Consider the following 19,475-nt stretch of genomic DNA (forward strand, 5'->3'; position numbering starts at 1 on the left):
GGAGGGGATAACTCAGAGAGGAAAGGAAATATGTGACATGAGGGAATGTGAGATGGTTTAAAAGCAGGTCCAGTTAGTTACGTTGGATCCTCAGGATTTTGTTCTGAATCCTGCCTGGCCTGATGTCCTCCTGAGAAAAGACAGGGTATTCAAACCAATCTTAAATGATGTCCTGAATCATCCCCAGTCCCTAGTCCCCTGAGTAGGCTGGGCTATGGTGAGTGAGGGTGAGGACTCTGAACACATCCATCTTGGACCTCCCAAGGTTTTCTCAGGCTAGGTTAGAAAGTAGCCTGAAATGACCCAGAGCAGGGCACCAGTAAAGCATCAAGTGCCAGTTGGTGTGCCCATTCAAATAATAATAATAATAATAATAATAATAATGATAGTACTTGTGAGTTGCTTACTGTGTGTCAAGCACAGTTGTAAGCAATAGGATAGATACAAGTTATTATTATTATTATTATTATTGTGACATTTATTAAGCACATACTATGTGCAAAGCACTGTTCTAAGCACTGGGGAGGTTACAAGGAGAGCAGGTTGTCCCACAGGGGGCTCACAGTCTTCATCCTCATTTTACAGGTGAGGGAAAACCAGTTGCTAATCAGGTTGGACACAGTCCCTTTCCCACATGGGGCTCAATCTTAATCCCCATTTTACAGTTGAGTTAACCAAGACCCAGAGAAGCAAAATGAATTGCCCAAGGTCACACAACAGACATTCATTCATTCAATCGTATTTATTGAGCGCTTACTGTGTGCAGAGCACTGTACTAAGCGCTTGGGAAGTACAGACCTGTGGTGGACCCAGAATCCCAGGCCCTTGCTCTATCCACTATTATAAGTGATTTTAAAGCAGATGCTTTCTTTCCCCCTGTACACTTCGACACTGAGACACCTAGACCAGGGATTCCATGGTGGGGAGCCCCATCTCTTTTCAAGCTGCTTATCACTTGCAAAGTCGTGGGTGCCAACGGGTTGACTTAGTCCCAAATTACTGCCAGCCCCTGCCTCAACACTGAGCCTGAATTTCGGGTGTGCGGGGCAACCAGGCAGGGAGCTGACGGGTCTCTGAGTGGGGCTGAGTGGGCTCTCTGGGGATGGGGGGAAAGCCGACCCACATTCCTGCTGCTCCAACCCTTCGGGCTAGTGAGATGTGGCCACCAGTCCAGGCTGGACCCCTCTAAGGTCTCCTTATCCCGAACCGGCTGCAGGGGCAGCTGAAGTATCACTGGCTGCCACTGCCCCCCATAATTCTGATCAAAGTTGATTTTTACTTTCACCCTTGTCTCAGATCCACAGTGTGCCAAACTGAATTTACAGGGTGAGTGGGGAGAGAAAGAGGCGGAACTAGCTCCCTGTCATGAAGTCAATTGATTCTACTCTATAAATAAGAAGGTTCCAGGTTTCTTGTTTGTAGTGTAAACAGGAAAGCTGAGGCCAGCTTGATGGGCTTTTGGAAAATCCACCACTGGAGATGATGATTCAGTGGGGAACCAGGGACTAGGAATCTGGAAATAATTGAGTTTTCAGGTGGTCAGTTTGGTATTATTTAGTAGAATGATGCCTTCCTTAAACCATGCTCCCCCCAACACACACACACACCCCTTCCCTCCTACTGATACTCTGGGTGGGCTCTCTGTTCCCCTTTCATTGACCTTCGTGTGTGTCTGTGTGTGTGATGGGATCCCGGTAAAATAGACATTTTCCCCTCTGCAGTTAAATGCAGGAAATCAGCTTGGGTGGGCTTTAAAAATAACCTCGTTTGAGATTTTTTCTGGTTCCTTTGAACACTTTTTCCATCACTATGTCTACCTCTTGAAATCAGAGTCATTTATGGAGATGGAAAAAGGCTGCTGATAGAATAATCAGAGTTCACAAAGCCAACCTTCTGAACATATGGCAGTTCTACCCAAACTTCTCCTTTCGTAATTGGAGGATTTGTGTCTGAGCCAAGGTGAGATGCAGTATGATGGAGATGTGGTTGCCATGAGAGTGTCAGGGGATTGTTGCACATTTGCTGATGAGGAAGGTGGGAAGTGTAGGGGCAGGAAAAAATTTCCTCTCTTTTATCAGGCTCTGAATAGATTTGTCATTGGCTTTGTCCAGTTTGGACTGAATTAGTGCTCCAAATGATGATTTCCTTCCAGAAAGGGTGGCAGAATGTAAGAAATACAGCTCTGAGATCTAAAGTGTCAAGATGCTATATAAGGATGATGTGTAATTATGATGGCATTAATAATCCCCATCAGCATGTGTGTGTGCTTTGGGTTGGGTATAAACTGTGGGGCAGGGAATGTGTCTGTTATATTGCTATACTGTACTCTCCCAAGTGCTTAGTACACTGCTCTGCACACAGATTGATTGATCCCATGTCAATCCCCACCCCCCATCACCCCAGCCAGCCTTTTCTCTGTTGATTCCTGGGTAGTGAAAAATGGTTTTGAAAGTTCTTAGGATTTTAACTACTAAATGAACTTGAATTTAAGTACAGCTTTCAGGTTTTGCCAAACCCCTCCCCCTTCAACACTAATCCACTTGCTGACTACAGGAGATACCCTTCTGGGAACGTTTCCCCACCCCCAATCTCATTAGCATCTCATTAGCATCCCAGTTAAGCTTTTCTATCCATCAGGTGGATTAGCAGAAAGCCACTGGGATGTGCTTTGGCCGTCACATACTCCCACTCCTTCATCCTTTTGATATTTGGGTTTGGCCTTTGGGATCGATTTATAGCCCACGTAATTACTATATACAGCGATAGTTGGAGGTGAGGAGGCTGAGTGAGAGCTAGAGGATCATCACTCCTCTTTGCTGAGGAAAGCCAGAGAAACAGTGAATCTTTCCTAGTGGGTGTATTCCTGGTTGACAGCCACAGAATTAGAGACTTAGAATGGACTTCAAGAAGATTCCACCCTCACAGCCTGCAAAGGACATCTTTATGTCTGCCCTGTCTTCTGCGTTCATCTTTTACGTCATCTTCTATGTCCATCCGAACTGCTACCTTGCTGGTTCAGTCTCTTATCCTATCCCGACTGGATTACTGCATCAGCCTCCTTTCTGATCTCCCATCCTCCTTTCTGATCTCCCATCCTCCTGTCTCTCCCAGCTTCAGTGTATACTTCACTCTGCTGCCCAGATTATCTTTCTACAGAAATGCTCTGGGCATGTCACTCCCCTCCTCAAAAATCTCCAGTAGTTGTCTGTCAACCTTCGAATGAAGCAAAAACTCCTCACTATTGACTTCAGAGCTCTCCATCACCTTGCCCCCTCCTACCTCACCTCCCTTCTCTCCTTATCCAGCCCAGCCCTCACACTTCACTCCTCTGCTGCTGACCTCCTCACTGGGCCTCATTCTCACCTGTCCCATTGTCGACCCCTGGCCCACGTCCTACCTCTGGCCTGGAATGCCCTTCCTTCACACGTCCGCCAAGCTAGCTCTCTTCCTCCCTTCAAAGCCCTACTGAGAGCTCACCTCCTCCAGGAGGCCTTCCCAGACTGAGCCCCCCTTTTTCCTCTCCTCCTCCTCCCCTCCCCATCGCCCCCCCACCCTACCCTCTTCCCCTCCCCACAGCACTTGTGTATATTTGTACATATTTATTACTCTATTTTATTAATGATGTGTATATAGCTATAATTCTATTCTGATGGTATTGACACCTGTCCTCTTGTTTTGTCACCTGTCTACTTGTTTTGTTTTGTTGTCTGTCTCCCCCGTCTAGACTGTGAGCCCATTGTTGGGTAGGGACCATCTCTTTATGTTGCCGATTTGTACTTCCCAAGTGCTTAGTACAGTGCTCTGCACACAGTAAAGACTCAATAAATACGACTGAATGAATGAATGAAATCTTTTCCTCAGGTTTAGGCACTTGGACTTCTGTCATGTTGTCCCAGCCTGTTTTCTGAGGCCTCTGAGTATTCAATAAAAATGATTGCCCCACTTATCGGCGAAGAAAGGGGGTTAGTTTGACTTCAACTGCAAGCATCTATGAAAAGTCCATTCTCCTGGTGTTAAGTGGGAAGGGGAGTGTCCAGGCAAGTGTATGACATAAGAATGAGGTGCCACCTCAGAGGTGGGAGGGTACTCTGCACCTCAGAGAGTGTACTTAGGGTGAAGGGGACATGTGATGTGAGGATTCTGTTGGATGAAAGAAAATTGGAGGCATTTTGGAGTTTAGAGGTGGCCTACAAGGGTTGTGAAGCACTGGGCTTTGGGTAGTAAACTGAAAGCTTCTTCTCTGCTAGCTGAAGCAGGAAGTGGGCTTTTAATCAACCACCCCATGGGCTAATGGGGGAGTTGGGAGAAGCAGCGTGGCTCAGTGGAAAGAGCATGGGCTTTGGAGGCAGAGGTCATGGGTTCAAATCCTGATTCTGCCACATGTCTGCTGTGTGACCTTGGGTAATCACTTAACTTCTCTGAGCCTCAGTTACCTCATCTGTAAAATGGGGATTAAGACTGTGTGCCCCATGTGGGACAACTTGATCACCTTGTATCCCCCCCACAGTGCTCTGCACATAGTAAGCGCTTAACAAATGTCATCATCATTATCATTATTATTATCCTGCTCCCCAGAACATGGTTCACAGCAGAAGGAACTTGCTTGTAAATTAGTGTGATGCGACTGAGGGTTGTTTTTAGAATGTTTGTCCTTTCCTTTCTCTCTGAAGACTAGATTGTAGAGATGGGAACTGTACTTCAATCCCTTAATGCCAAACTACTCACGGTACACCAATCTCGTCTATCTTGCTGCTGACCTCTCGCCCATTTTCTGCCTCTGGCCTGGAACGCCTTCCCTTGTTATATCCGATGGACGAAAACTCTCACCTTCGAAGGCTTATTGAAGGGACATCTCCTCCAAGAGGCCTTCCGCAATTAGGCCCTCATTTCCTCTTCTCCCATTCCCTTCTGCGTCACCTTTGCTCTTTTTCACCCTTCCCTCAAGCCCACAGCACTTCTATACATATCTGTAATTTATATTAAGGCCCGTCTCCCCCTCTAGATTTTAAGCTTGTTGTGGGTAGGGAATTGTCTACCAACACTGCTCTACTATACTCTCCCAAGCACTTAGAACAGTTCACTGCACAGAGTAAGCGCTCAATTCAAATGATTGATTGATAGATTGATTTCAGGGCCCAAGCTCTACTGAAAAGCTATATTGGGATGAAATGCTGCGAAAAAGCAATGTCCCCATAGGTGGAGGGAATATGGAAAGATGGAGGTCATTTGGCTCAAATCTTTCTTGGATTTGAAGGTTCCTCTAATTCTTCAGCTGTTCCTGCCAGCAAAGTATTAGTGTTGGAGGCCCAATTTGTGCTTATTTCTTGTTCATTTCCCCTGGGAAAATCTCCAAGGGTGACCTCTTGACCCAAGGATTATTCCAGATGGAAAGTGCAGAGCAGCAAATACATTAGATCAGAGTCCATCTGCTTCTTGCCTATTGGGGCTGCAGTGATTCCCTGACTAACACTGACCCAAGGGGCCTTGGGTTGGCTGTAGCCCCAACCCCTGTTTGCATGAATCCAGATCAGATGCTTCTGATCAGAGAAAGCCTCCGGGTGATAGAACCCCATGTCTAATTAGGTGGAATTAATCCCAGCCCAGACAGAGATGCTATCTGATCAGTCAGAGCACTCGGTAAAGAAGGCTTTTAATAAATACTGAGTTATTGAGAAGAGTAATGCAACATCCTGTGCCACCAAGGGAAGAGTCTTCTGGGAAGCAGTTTGGCCTAGTGGGAAGACATGGACCTGGGGAGTCAAAGGAGCTGGATTGTAATTCCAGCTCCGCCACTTGTCTGCTGTACAGCCACGGGCAAGTCACTTAACTTCTCTGTGCCTCAGTTAACTCATCTGTAAAATGGGAATTAAGACTGTGAGCCTCACGTGATAATCCAACGTACCCCAGTGCTTAGTACAGTACCTGCTCTTAGTACACTACTTGCTCTTATAGTAATCACTTAACAAACAGCATTTAAAAATGAATGAATAAAAATAAGAGGGCCGGAGGTAGTGCCGAGGGAATTGAGGTTTTTGCTGGTGATGAGGAATGGGTAGATGGCCCCAGCCTGTCTCGCTGTCTCTAACCCGGGTGGCATCTTCGCACACACAGATACGTCATTCGGCACTCCACCTGGCTACGCCTACGATGCGGACCGTGCCGAGGAGCAGCGGCGGCACCAGGATGTGATGCCCTACATCGATGACTCCCCCTCCTCCTCCCCGCATCTCAGCACCAAGAGCAGAGGAAGCCGGGACACCCTATCCTCAGGATCCCTGGAGTCTACCAAATCGGTCAGTCCCTTATAATCCCTAAAGGCCTTGTGTGGGGCCAAGCTGGCCAGTGAGGTATTAACTATGGGGCGGTCTAGAGCAGGGGCGGGGGGAGCGGGGAGGGGTATTCTTGGTTTTCCAGCTAATCTGGATGGGTCATTGGATAGCTTTGCCGTCATGGCTCCATCTCTAAATTAGGGACCGTGATTTTTCCAGAGAGGCTCGGTGGGTGAAATGCATAGTGAGTGCTTAACACAGACTATAAGTTTGTTGTGGGCAGAGAATGTGTCTGTTTATTGTTATACTCTCCCAAGCTCTTAGTACAGTGTTCTGACCACAGTAAGTGCTCAATAACTAGGATTGAATGAGATGCCCCAATTATCATTATTATTGTTTTAAGATCACCAAGCACTTTGAAAGCCACGCATGGCGGTGCTTGGAAACACACAGAGGGCAGAATACCTGTTGTCCCATCAACCGATGTCCCACCCACAGGACTCTTGTTCCAAAGTAAATGAGGATCCTCATAGGGGATCCTGCTGCAACCAGTCTTCTCTGAACTGAAACTAACTTCAGTTAGTTCCTTTTGTTTTGCAGGACTCCCAAGTTTCTTCAGCCCCAAACCTTCAACCTTCCTCTTCCTTCCCTCCTTTATTTCCCCTTCTCAGCCCTCTCTGGTTCCAGCGCAGGCACCGACTGCCATGGCGAAGGAAATAGGAATGCGGGTTTCCCTCGCCAGCCCCAATCTTAAAATATCCACCCTTCGTATTTTGTATCCTGTTTTGAATCCCATGGGATAGTGAGGAGGAGCCTGTTCTTCATGGCTTCCCCATCTGCTCTTTCAAGGATCCACTGTTGTCATCGCTCCCAAGCAGATCAAGCATCCCGGTGTTGCCACCCAGTTATAGTGCTTTGGGTCTATCTCCTTCCTTGCTTGCCTCTAGTCTTGGCCTTGTGGTGAAAGTTGAATGAAAATAGTCTGTGGAAGAGGCCTGGAGCTGTGGACTTGAGAAACCCTTTCCCTTGGCTCCACCCCAAGCATCTCAAACCTGGTGGAAAGGAGCATGAACTCATCTTCTCCCTCACCCACTCTCCACACTTGCTGGAGACAGGGCTCCACACAGTACACAATTACAGCATCCTGAGAAGCAGTGTGGCCTAATGGAAAGAGCACGGGCCTGGGACTCGAAGAACCTAGTTCTAATCCCGGCCCCATCATATGTCAGCTGTGTGACCTTGGCAAGTCATTTAACTTCTCTGTGCCTCAGTTCTTTCATCTGTAAAATGCTGGTTAAGACAGTGAACGCTGTTTGGGACAGGGATTGTGTCCAACTTGATTAACTTGTATTTGTCCCAGAGCTTAGTACAGTGCCTGGCATGTGGTAAACGCTTAACAAATACCATTAAAACACACACACACACACAAAAAAAAAAAAAAAAACACTCTCTGAAGAGTGAAGGCAGTTCTAGCCTTATTTTAAACAAGGAGAGAACCCTGAGGGAACTGTAAGCTCATTATAGGCAAGGGATGTGTCTGTTAAATTGTTGTATTGTACTCTCCCAAGTGCTTATTACAGTGATCTGCAAACAGTAAGTCCTCAATAAGTATGATTGATTGAGTAATTGAGATGACAGCAAAACTCCGGTGATCTACTGAACACACTGTCTCTTACTGAAGATATGACTTCACCTCATTTCTGCCTCTCAATTACAGTGACATCATGAGTAAATCCTTGTATAGCCTAACTAATGACATCTTGAAGATGATATTGTTATCCATCAGAGAGGCTGGAACCTCATAGGGACCAAGGGATGAACCGACAATAAACTCATTTGCTTCAAAATCAGGGTCTCAAACCAACTAGTTCATGGATAATAATAATAATAATGGCATTTATTAAGCACTTACTATGCGCAAAGCACTGTTCTAAGTGCTGGGGAGGTTACAAGGTGATCAGGTTGTCCCACAGGGGGCTCACAGTCTTCATCCCTTTTTTACAGATGAGGTAACTGAGGTGCAGAGAAGTGAAGTGACTTGCCCAAACTCACACAGTTGACAATTGGCGGAGCCGGGATTTGAACCCATGACCTCTGACTCTATAGCCCGGGCTCTTTCCACTGAGCCACGCGGCGAAGCAACATGGCATAGTGGATAGAGCACTGATCTAGAAGTCATAAGGTCATGGGTTCTAACCCTGACTCCACCACTCGCCTTCTGTATGACTTTGGGCGAATCATTTCACTTCTCTGGGTCTAGGTTATCTCATCTGTGAAATGGGGATTAAGATTGTGAGCCCCATGTGGGACAGGGACTGTGTCCAACCTGATTAGGTTGTGTCTACCCCCGCTCTTACAATAATAATGATGGTATTTGTTGAGCGTTTACTAAGTGCCAAGCACTGTTCTAAGCACTGGGGGAAATACAAGGTAATCAGGTTGTCCCAGGTGGGGCTCACAGTCTTAATCCCCATTTTACAGATGAGGCAATTTAGGCCCAGAGAAGGTAAGTGACTTGCCCAAAGTCACACAGCAGCCAATCAATCAATCAATCGTATTTATTGAGCACTTACTGTGTGCAGAGCACTGTACTAAGCGCTTGGGAAGTACAAGTTGGCAACATATAGAGATGGTCCCTACCCAACAGTGGGCTCACAGTCTAGAAGGGGGAGACAGAGAACAAAACCAAACATATTAACAAAATAAAATAAATAGAATAGACATGCACAAGTAAAATAAATAAATAAATAGAGTAATGAATATGTACAAACATAAATACATATATACAGGTGCTGTGGGGAAGGGAAGGAGGCAGACAAGTGGCGGAGGCAGGATTAGAACCCACGACTTCTGACTCCCAAGCCTGTGTTCTTTCCACTGAGCCACTCTGCTTCTCACTCTGCTTGACACATAGTAAGCACTTAACAAATATTATTATTATTGTTATTATCCATTCATCTTCCTTCCAGTTTAAAGGTCTTCCCTTCTTCAAAGCTCTTTCACTCATTCAATTGTATTTATTGAGCGCTTACTGTGTGCAGGGCACTGTACTAAGCGCTTAACTACTGTAGCACTGTAATTAATCAGTCATACTTATTGAGGGCTTATTGTTTGCAGATCATTGTGATAAGCACTTGGGAGAGTGCAGTCCAACAATGTAACAGACACATCCCTTGCCTATAATGAGCTTACAGTTTCCGCAGGGTTCTCTCCTTGTCTAAAATAAGGCTAGAATTCCCTTCACTCTTCAGAGAGCACTGTACTAAGCTCTTCATCAGGAGGCATTGCCCAATTATTCCCACTACCCCAGGTTAGGCCATCACGACAGCCAATCTTCGCAGTGACTTACGTACTGCTTTGCATATTATTGTCATTACTGTGCAATAATAATGTATTAAGCACTTACCATGTGGCAAGCGCTGTTCTAAGTGTTGGGGTAGATAGAAATTAATCAGATCGGAAGAGTCCCTGTCTCACGTGGGGCTCACAGTTTCAGCAGGAGAGAGAAGGGGATTAAATCTCCATTTTATAGATGAAGAACTGAGACACAGAGAAGTTGTGACTTGCCCAGAGTGACACAGCAGGCAACTGGTAAAGACAGATTTAGAACCAAGGTCCTCAGACTCAATCAATCAATCAATCGTATTTATTGAGCGCTTACTTTGTGCAGAGCACTGTACTAAGCACTTGGGAAGTACAAGTTGGCAACATATAGAGACAGTCCCTACCCAACCGTGGGCTCACAGTCTAGACTACCAAAGCTATACTATCTTTCCAGCAGGCCACACTATGCCTCAACTGATTCATTTATTAAATTTTCCATATGCTTGTTATTGCCAGTTCTATCTAGGTTTTTCTTCTTGCTCCTGCAGTTTATAAATAATTTGTGTCTGCCTGTCTCCCCAATTAGATTGTAAGCTCCTTGAGGATAGGGTGTCTTTAACTTTTATTGTACTCTCCCAAGTGCTTGATACAATGCTCTGCACATAGTAGGTGCTCATTATTGTCTACCGATTGATTAATTGTTCAAGAAGATGAAGTTCCAAGCTCCTGGAGAATAAGGAAACCAGAAAAGCTGTCTGTTGACAAGAGCACAGGAGCGCTATTGGAACAAAGAACTCTAGCTACAAGTGGTGGTAGAGCCAAGTGGGTGTTTTTCCAGGACACTGTCAGGCAATCATCAAGACTAGATGTGGCAAGAAGGCACGACCAAAATCGGTTTGTTTAACTGGATGCCTACACAAACACATATTGGGTCACACAGACTAAGAACCATGTAAGATCACAGCTGAAGAGATCAAGCATATACTGACCATCACCGAACTAAAGGTTTTTTTCATTCATTCAGTCAGTCATATTCATTCATTCAGTCATTTATTGAGTGCTTACTGTGTGCAGAGCACTGTACTAAGCGCTTGGGAAGTACAAATCGGCAACATATAGAGACGGTCCCTACCCAACAACGGCTCACAGTCTAGAAGGGGGAGACAGACAGATGTGTGGAGGGAGGGCATTCCAGGCCAGAGGTAGGACGTGGGCCGGGGGTCAACAATGGGACAGGCAAGAACTAGGTACAGTGAGGAGGTTAGTGGCAGAGGAGCTGAGGGTATGGGCTGGGTTGTGGAAGGAGAGAAGGGAGGTGAGGTAGGAGGGGGCGAGGTGATGGACAGCCTCGAAGCTGAGAGTGACGAGTAGGTTGACAGGCAGCCATTGGAGATTTTTGAGGAGGGGAGTAACATGCCCAGAGCGTTTCAGCACAAAGATGATCCAGGCAGCAGAGTGAAGTATAGACTGAAGTGGAGAGAGACAGGAGGATGGGAGATCAGAGAGGAGGCTGATGCAGTAATCCAGTCGGGATAGGATGAAAGATTGAACCAGCAAGGTAGCAGTTTGGATGGAGAGGAAAGGGTGGATCTTGGCGATGCTGTGGAGGTGAGACTGGCAGGTTTTGGTGACGGAGTGGATGTGTGGGGTGAACAAGAGAGCGGAGTCGAGGATGACACCAAGGTTGCAGGCTTGTGAGATGGGAAGGATGGTAGTGCCATCCATACCAAGGATGGTAGTGATGGGAAAGTCAGGAAGAGGGCAGGGTGTGGGAGGGAAGATAAGGAGTTCAGTCAGACATATTGAGTTTTGTCAAGTCTACTTGTTTTGTTGCCTGTCTCCCCCCTCTAGACTGTGAGCCTGTTCTTGGGTAGGGACTGTCTCCGTCTCTGTTGCCAAACTGTACTTTCCAAGCGCTTAGTACAGTGCTCTGCTCACAGTAAGAGTTCAATAAATATGATTGAATGAATGAATGAATGGGGCAGACCCAAGCTTGTGAGGTTAGACACAGTCCATTCATTCATCATTCAGTCGTATTTATTGAGCGCTTACTGTGTCCAGAGCACTGTACTAAGCGCTTGGGAAGTATAAATTGGCAACATATAGAGACTTAATCCCAATTTTAATCAATCTTAATCTTGAGTCTTAATCCCCATTTTACAGATGAGACAAATTGAGACATAGAGAAGTCAAGTGACTTGCCCAAGGTCACACAGCAGACAGGCGGTGGAGCCAGGATTAGAACCCAAGTCCTTTTGACTCCCATGCCCGTGCTCTGTTCTCTAGGAAAAGTTCCAGTGTGCACCAAAGATGTCACCCAGTGCCCTCTTTTTGGAATTTGAACTTTAATAATAATAATAATAATAATGATGATGATGATGACATTTAATGGTGTGAGCTTACTAAATTTCAGCCTGGGTTACTCTGATAGGAAGTTGCTTATTAAGAGACGGAGTAAGATGAAGTAAGCCCAGCAGTAAATGCTACCCAATGACTTCTGTCCCCTAAGAATCTAACTCCCAAGCAGCCTCAGTTGGTTATGCGGAGAGGGCGTGAAGTAGCAGTGGAAATCAAACTCAGTTTGGATGATTCCCAGTTGAAACCCTGCTGCTCTCATGCTATAGGATGTTCAGTTATGACCCAAAACCACTGCTACTACTACTAATAATAATAATTTTGGTATTTGTTAAGCATTTACTATGTCCTAAAAACACTGTTCTAAGCACTGGGGGAGATACAGGTAATCAGGTTGTCCCACATGGGGCTCACAGACTTAATCCCCATTTTCCAGGTGAGGTAAATGAGGCACAGAGAACTAAAGTGACTAGCCCAAAGTCACACAGCTGATAAGCGGCGGAGCCAGGATTAGAACTCATGACCTCTGACTCCCAATCCTGTGCTCTTTCCACTGAGCCACGCTGCTTCTCTACTGTGTAGTGAGCATTGAAAAGTCAGGAGAGACTAGATGGTCTTAAAATGACTGACACAACTCATTTCCCCCCCACCAATGTTACAGGACTTAATGGTGGGCATGGAGAAATTAGTCACTCAGTCCACAATCTCACCATCATCAGAGGGCACACAGTCATAAGGGGTGAGGCCTGAGGTATTGGCACTCTCAACCTCCCACCACCACAAGAGAATGTGACCCTAGAAAGCTATTAAATTTTTTAATCATTCTTAAATTCCTCACACATCATGACTATGTTATTACGGCCTTTCCAGTAATTTTTAAAGACTGGATTACCCGCCTATTCTCCACCCATTTTGATGTTGGGTTTCAGGAGGCTGGGGGTCATTCAACTAATTTTCGGTGTATCTTCCCGGGCATCTTGCCACACCAAAATGCACCTACGTTACTGGGATGGATGCGGATGACAATGATGAGAAATGCTCCACTCAAAGCACTGACCTCTCTAAATCTCCTCCTGGGGAACCCGGTGGAATGGGCCCCTTCGGAAGAGAGGGAAGAGAAGTACTGTCCTCAGGTTGCTCAGCACCAAAATATGGGGGCCTCCCCTTGTCCCCCAAGGCATGGTACAAGGAAGCTAGTGGACTTGGCTCCTACCACTTCCTTGCACGTTGGAAATAGGTGATTCCAATATGCCTTTCCAGGGTCAAAAACTTTCTAGAACCACTGATGTTGGACACAAGATGTTCCAGATATTAAAGTTTGGACAGTAGATGATACACAGGGCACGTTTGTCTCTCAATAATAATATAATAATAATAATTTGGTATTTGTTAAGCTCTTCCTGTGTGCCAAGCACTGTTCTAAGCGCTGGGGGAGATACAAGGCAATCAGGTTGTCCCACAGGGGGTTCACAGTCTTAATCCCCATTTTACAGATCAGGTAACTGAGGCACAGAGAAGTTAAGTGACTTGCCCAAAGTCACACAACTAACAAGTGGCAGAGCCGGGATTAGAACCTCTGACCCCCAAGCCCGGGCTCTTTCCACTGAGCCACACTGCTTCTCAAGTGACCAAACATACTGTTATGGATGCAGCCTTCGGTGAATATCTCAGAACAGGCAAATTTGCTTACCTATTGCCAGAAACCCGGTCTCTTATTGGTATCATGTCTACGCTGATGACACTCAAATCTACATCTCCACCCCCGTTCCCTCTCCCTCCCTCCAGGCTCGTATCTCCTCTTGCCTTCAGGACATCTCCATCTGGATGTCTGCCCGCCATCTAAAACTTAACATGTCCAAGACTGAGCTCCTTATCTTCCCTCCCAAACCCTGTCCTCTCCATGACTTTCCCGGTAATGTAAATGGCCCTACCATCCCGTCTCACAAGCCCGCAAACTTGGTGTCACCTTTGACTCTGCTCTCTCATTCACCACACACATCCACTCCATCACCAAAATCTGCAGGTCTCACCTCTGCAACATCGCCAAGATCCGCCCTTTCCTCTCCATCCAAACCGCTATCTTGCTGGTTTAATCTCTCATCCTATCCCAATTGGATTACTGCATCAGCCTCCTTTCTGATCTCCCATTCTCCTGGCTCTCCCTGCTTCTGTCTTTACTTCACTCTGCTGCCCGGATTATCTTTCTACAGAAATGCTCTGGGCATGTCACTCCCCTCCTCAAAAATCTCCAGTGGTCGCCTATCAACCTTCTAATCAATCAAAAACTCCTCACTATTGTCTTCAAGGCTGTCCATCACCTTGCCCCTTCCTACCTCACCTCCCTTTTCTCCTTCAACAGCTCAGCCCACACACTCCGCTCGTCTGCCACTAACCTCCTCCCTGTGCCTAGTTCTTGCCTGTCCCATCGTCGACCCCCGGCCCACGTCCTACTTCTGGCCTGGAATGCCCTCCCCTCACACATCCGCCAAGCTAGCTCTCTTCCTCCTTTCAAAGCCCTACTGAGAGCTCACCTCCTCCAGGAGGCCTTCCCAGACTGAGCCCCCTCCTTCCTCTCCCCCTTTACCCCTCTCCATCCCCCCCGCCTTACCGCTTTCCCCTCCCCACAGCACCTGTATATATGTATGTATGTTTGTTTGTATTTGTGACTCTATTTTATTTGTACATATTCTATTTATTTATTTTGTTAATATGTTTTGGTTTGTTCTCTGTCTCCCCATTCTAGACTGTGAGCCTACTGTTGGGTAGGGACCGTCTCTATATGTTGCCGATTTGTACTTCCCAAGCGCTTAGTACAGTGCTTTGCACACAGTAAGCGCTCAATAAATACAATTGAATGAATGAATAAATATGACTGAATGAATGAATGAAAAATCCTTTAGTTTGGTGATGGTCAGTATATGCTTGATCTCTCCAGCTGTGATCTTACATGGTTCTTAGTCTGTGTGACTAAGAGACAGTGTAGGCATCCAGTTAAACAAACCGATTTTGATCATGCCTTCTTGCCATATCTGGTCTTGATGACTGCCTGATAGTGTCCTGGAAAAACACCCACTTGGCTGTACCACCACTTGTAGCTAGAGTTCCTTGTTCCAATAGCGCTCTTGTGAACAGACAGCTTTTCTGGTTTCTTTATTCTCCAGGAGCTGGGATCATGGCAGGATTGGACTCTGGGTTTTAATTCTGACCCTTCCCTAACCCACCAAGAGGCTTTAGGTTAATAACTAGGCTGGATCACCGTGTCCCCATTTCTAAATGGAAATGAGAACAGCCCCTAGCCCCATCCCATCAGAAAGTTGTGGGGTGGAGTTAATTAATGATCGCAAAACCAAGTCCTGTTATTACTGCTATTGTTCGTCGGGTTCATTGAGATGATCTAATGATGGTCACGGAGGAAGCGATAATTTTGTAATATCAGCACGGTAATAGTAATTCATTCACACAGACAGCTTCTTTCATCTGGGGTTTTCTCTGCATTTTATGGATAGTGGGAGTGGAGGAGCGGGTGGCATTTGCAACAGCTGGTCAGAGCAAGCCTGGCCTAGTGCAGTTTCAGTCGGGTTCTGGCGGCACCAGAGAGCGGAGTCGAGCCAACTTCTACCGACTTGGAAAACTGTAGTCAGATGCAACTTTGGGAGGACCAGGCTTGACAGTAGTTTTCCAACCTGGCTGCTAATGAATACAATTTTCCCTGCCCAGGGAAGGGAAGGGAGTTTTTTTCTCCCTTTAAGCAACTGTACTGACTGTTGACTGAGCGCAGTTCTGTCCTGCTCTTTGGCTTTTTCCGTGACTGTGTGTGGGTGCCCATGTTTTGATAATCTTTATTTTGATAGTCTCCTGAATTTTTTTGCTCCCCAAGCTGTCACGAGTTGGGGGTGGAGAGTATGCTTTTGGATGTTATGTGTTTTTGTGTATTGTGCTGTGTGTCTGAAAGGATGCTCATCCATGTGTGTGTGAGTGTGTGCTTGAGAGAAAATGCTGTGAATCAGTGTCAGGTGTGGCTATTAGCCCTTGTGTTGAAGGATTCCAAGTACAGGCAGTGCTATATGTGACAGACAGATGCTAATCTTACTTTGCCTCTTTGCCTTTCTATTTTTCCTCAAGCTCTGTTTTTTTTCCTCTCACATTACCATCTTCCCCTGGGCTGGATGCACATATCCTTTTGCCTCCCTTACCGAGCTCTGTACCATTTTCCCAAGACTCTCTTCTGTTTCTCCTCACCCTTTCTCTTTTTCCCCACTTTAAAGTGCCCCCTTTTTTGTGTTTCAGTATTCTGTAATCCCCCCCACCCCTGTTTTCTCCTCTTCCTCCTCCACCACTTTCACTGTAGCCTGCTAAATAGCACTTCCTTGGTACACAAGCTCTTCCTGAGAAGAGCTGGCATATGTGTAGCACAGTGTTATATATAGCCTAAATTTTGTTTCCTGCTCCTTTCCTCCTTCTCTCTCTCTCTTTCTCTTTCGCTCGCTCTCTCTCTCTCCCTCACTCTCTCTCTCCCTCCCTCCCTCCAGGATAGGGTTGCCTTAGCTCTTCATACCCTGCCTCTCTTGAACACATAAGCCTCCCCTCAGTCCCCTCCCTCTGTTTTCCTTTCCCTGCCCCCCTCAACTCATTCCCATCCAGTCCCTCACACCCCACCCACCATAGCTGTCCTATTTCCAGCACCCCTTACTCCCCAGCGGGTCCCCATTAGCTCTGTCCCATCCAACCCCTTCCTACCCTTCACGCTGTCCCCTCTCCTTGTCCTCTCCCCCACAGGCTCAGCCAAGAGCTGCCTGTGCAACCACCACAGCATCAATGGGAAGACTTCCCTTCATCCATGACCTATTCCTGACTCAGTCAGTTCTCCTCCTTGCCATTGATGAAACCTGGCTCTTCCCAGACAACACTGTCTCCCCTGCCTCTCTCTCCCAAGGGGGCCTCATCTTTTCCCTCTCCCTAAGATTCACTGGGAAAGGGGGAGGGGTTGGCCTCCTTGCCCCCAATGAAGCTTGCATACAATTCCACCCACCATCCTTCTGTTTTCCTTCTTGTGAAGCCTATTCTATCCACCTCCACACATTCCAATTACTTGTCATCATTATTTACTGCCCCCCTCCTGCAGCTCCACCTCCTATTTTCTATACCTTTCACACTTTCCTTCTCTGTCCCTGCACTGATCCTTGGGTACTTCAACCTCCATGTGAATGTTCCCAACCACCTTTCCCCTGCCCACTTCCTCTCACTTTTCAACTCCAATCACCTCCCTCTCTACCCCACTCACCAAGACTGTGAGCCCGTTGTTGGGTAGGGACCGTCTCTGTATGTTGCCAACTTGTACTTCCCAAGCACTTAGTACAGTGCTCTGCACACAGTAAGTGTTCAATAAATACGATTGAATGAATTAATGAATGAATTGGGCCACAGCCTTGATGTCCTCATCTCTACTCAATGTATGAGCTCTAACATCACCAACTCTGAAATCCCATTCTCTGACCACAACCTTCTCACCTGCCTTCTCTCACATACTCCCCATCCCAGCGTCAGGTCCAACAAAAGAATCAAATCTCAGCAACACTGCACAAGGGGTTTATTATTGCAGTAGTAATGCAGATCTGCATGGGTGAGGACAGAGAGAGTCTCTTGTCCTAAAAGCAGGCGCAACCTCATCCTGGAAAGGTGGGAGAGGAAGGTAGTTATAGTCCATGGAGGGTGTGGTGTCGCTTCAAACCATCAACAGGAGCCAATCAAGTGAGGCCGCAGTTTTCCTAACTGATGACAGGGGAAGGAAAGACTGAAATTGACTATCGGGAAAGGGTGTGGCTGAAGCGTGGTTTAGGAAAGCAAGTTAGAGTAATGCAATATGGAGACTGAAAGCAAAATGGAGTAGGGCTGGTTAAGAGTTGGTTTCCACACCAGCAAGTCTGTCCTGTTCCCCACTGAGACCTCTGATCTTTTGAGTCCATCCATTTTATAAAGTCATCATTGCCCCCTCTGACTTCCATACACACCTAACGTCTCTCAACACACAAACCCACACCCTCAACAACTCCTTCCAAACTGAACCCAGTTCCTTTGTTCTCCTATCCCTCCATCTATCTCGTACCCCTAACCCACATCCCTGCATAACTCCATAGTACACTAGCAGCGTGGCTCAGTAGAAAGATCCCGGGCTTTGGAGTCAGAGGTCATGGGTTCAAACCCTGGCTCTGCCAATTGTCAGCTGTGTGACTTCGGGCAAGTCACCTAACTTCTCTGTGCCTCATTTACCTCATCTGCAAAATGGGGATTAAGACTGTGAGGCCCCCTTGGGACAACCTGATCACCTTGTAACCTCCTCAGCGCTTAGAACAGTGCTTTGCACATAGTAAGCGCTTAATAAATGCCACCATTATAATTATTATTATTATTGCACTGCCTCCTGTGCATGAGCTGTGGAATGCCTCTGGCAGAAATCCAAATCCCAGGCAGACCTCATCCATCTGAAATTCATCCTCACCAGCTTTCATTCTGCTCGCTCCTCCATCTGGCAACATGATTTCTCCATCCTTACCGACTCCTGTGCCCATTGCGTGTGCCAGTTGCTTCAGATGTTTAACTCTTTCCTCAAACCCCCTGCCCCCCTGCTTGTCCCAACTCTGACCCCTAATGACCTGACCACATGCTTCATCGATAAAATTGAAACACTTAGGCAAGGCCTCCCTAAAAGTTTCCCAACTCCTCTTCAATCCCTTCCTGTTCCAGCTTCCTCTTCGATTCTCGTATCCTTGCCAGCAATACCTCAAGGGGAGTCCCCCACCTTCTCTCAAATTCGACCTCCTTTACCTGTGCTTCTGACCCCATCCTTAATCACCTCATCAAAGAAATTGCTTCCTCCCTTTTTCCCTCCTTGACTCTGTGCTTGACTTCTCAGTCAGTCAGTCAATCATACTTATTGAGTGATTCCTCTGTTCTGAGCACTCTTCTAAGCACTTGGAAGAATACAAGAATACAATATAATAATATAGCAGACACATTCCCTGCCCACAGTGAGCTTACACTGTGGAGGGAACTTACTTTCCAGTGGCTCCTTCCACTGTTCTCTGTTCTCTGTTCTCAATAATAATAATAATGGCATTTATTAAGCGCTTACTATGTGCAAGGCACTGTTCTAAGCTCTGGGGAGGTTACAAGGTGATGAGGTTGTCCCACGGGGGGCTCACAGTCTTAATCCCCATTTTACAGATGAGGTAACTGAGGCACAGAGAAGTTAAATGACTTGCCCAAAGTCACACAGCTGACAATTGGTGGAGCCGGGATTTGAACCCATGAACTCTGACTCCAAAGCCTGGGCTCTTTCCACTGAGCCAGCAAGGCTGCCCATATTCTTCTCCTCTCTCTATGACTCCTCCTTCTCAGTCTTTTGCAAGCTTCCCCTCTGCCTCCCACCCCCTAACTGTGGAGTTGCCTCAAGGTTCAGTTTTGGGTCCCCTTTCTTGTCTTCACCTAGATCCACTCCCTCGGAGAACTCATTCGCTCTCACAGCTTCAA

At 46.6% G+C, this 19,475-nt stretch overlaps 1 protein-coding gene across 1 annotated transcript in view; it reads left to right on the top strand.

Annotated features, from left to right (window-relative positions):
• The window catches only part of BCR (BCR activator of RhoGEF and GTPase), a 231,435-nt gene that overhangs the window by 111,584 nt on the left and 100,376 nt on the right, over positions 1–19,475 (top strand). The window contains exon 2 of the mRNA XM_038762448.1: positions 6,112–6,293. Coding sequence (XP_038618376.1) covers positions 6,112–6,293 — 182 coding nt within the window. The remainder of the gene's footprint in view (positions 1–6,111; positions 6,294–19,475) is intronic.

Source organism: Tachyglossus aculeatus, chromosome 21 (assembly GCF_015852505.1).
Source record: "Tachyglossus aculeatus isolate mTacAcu1 chromosome 21, mTacAcu1.pri, whole genome shotgun sequence".
Classification (NCBI taxonomy): domain Eukaryota; kingdom Metazoa; phylum Chordata; class Mammalia; order Monotremata; family Tachyglossidae; genus Tachyglossus; species Tachyglossus aculeatus.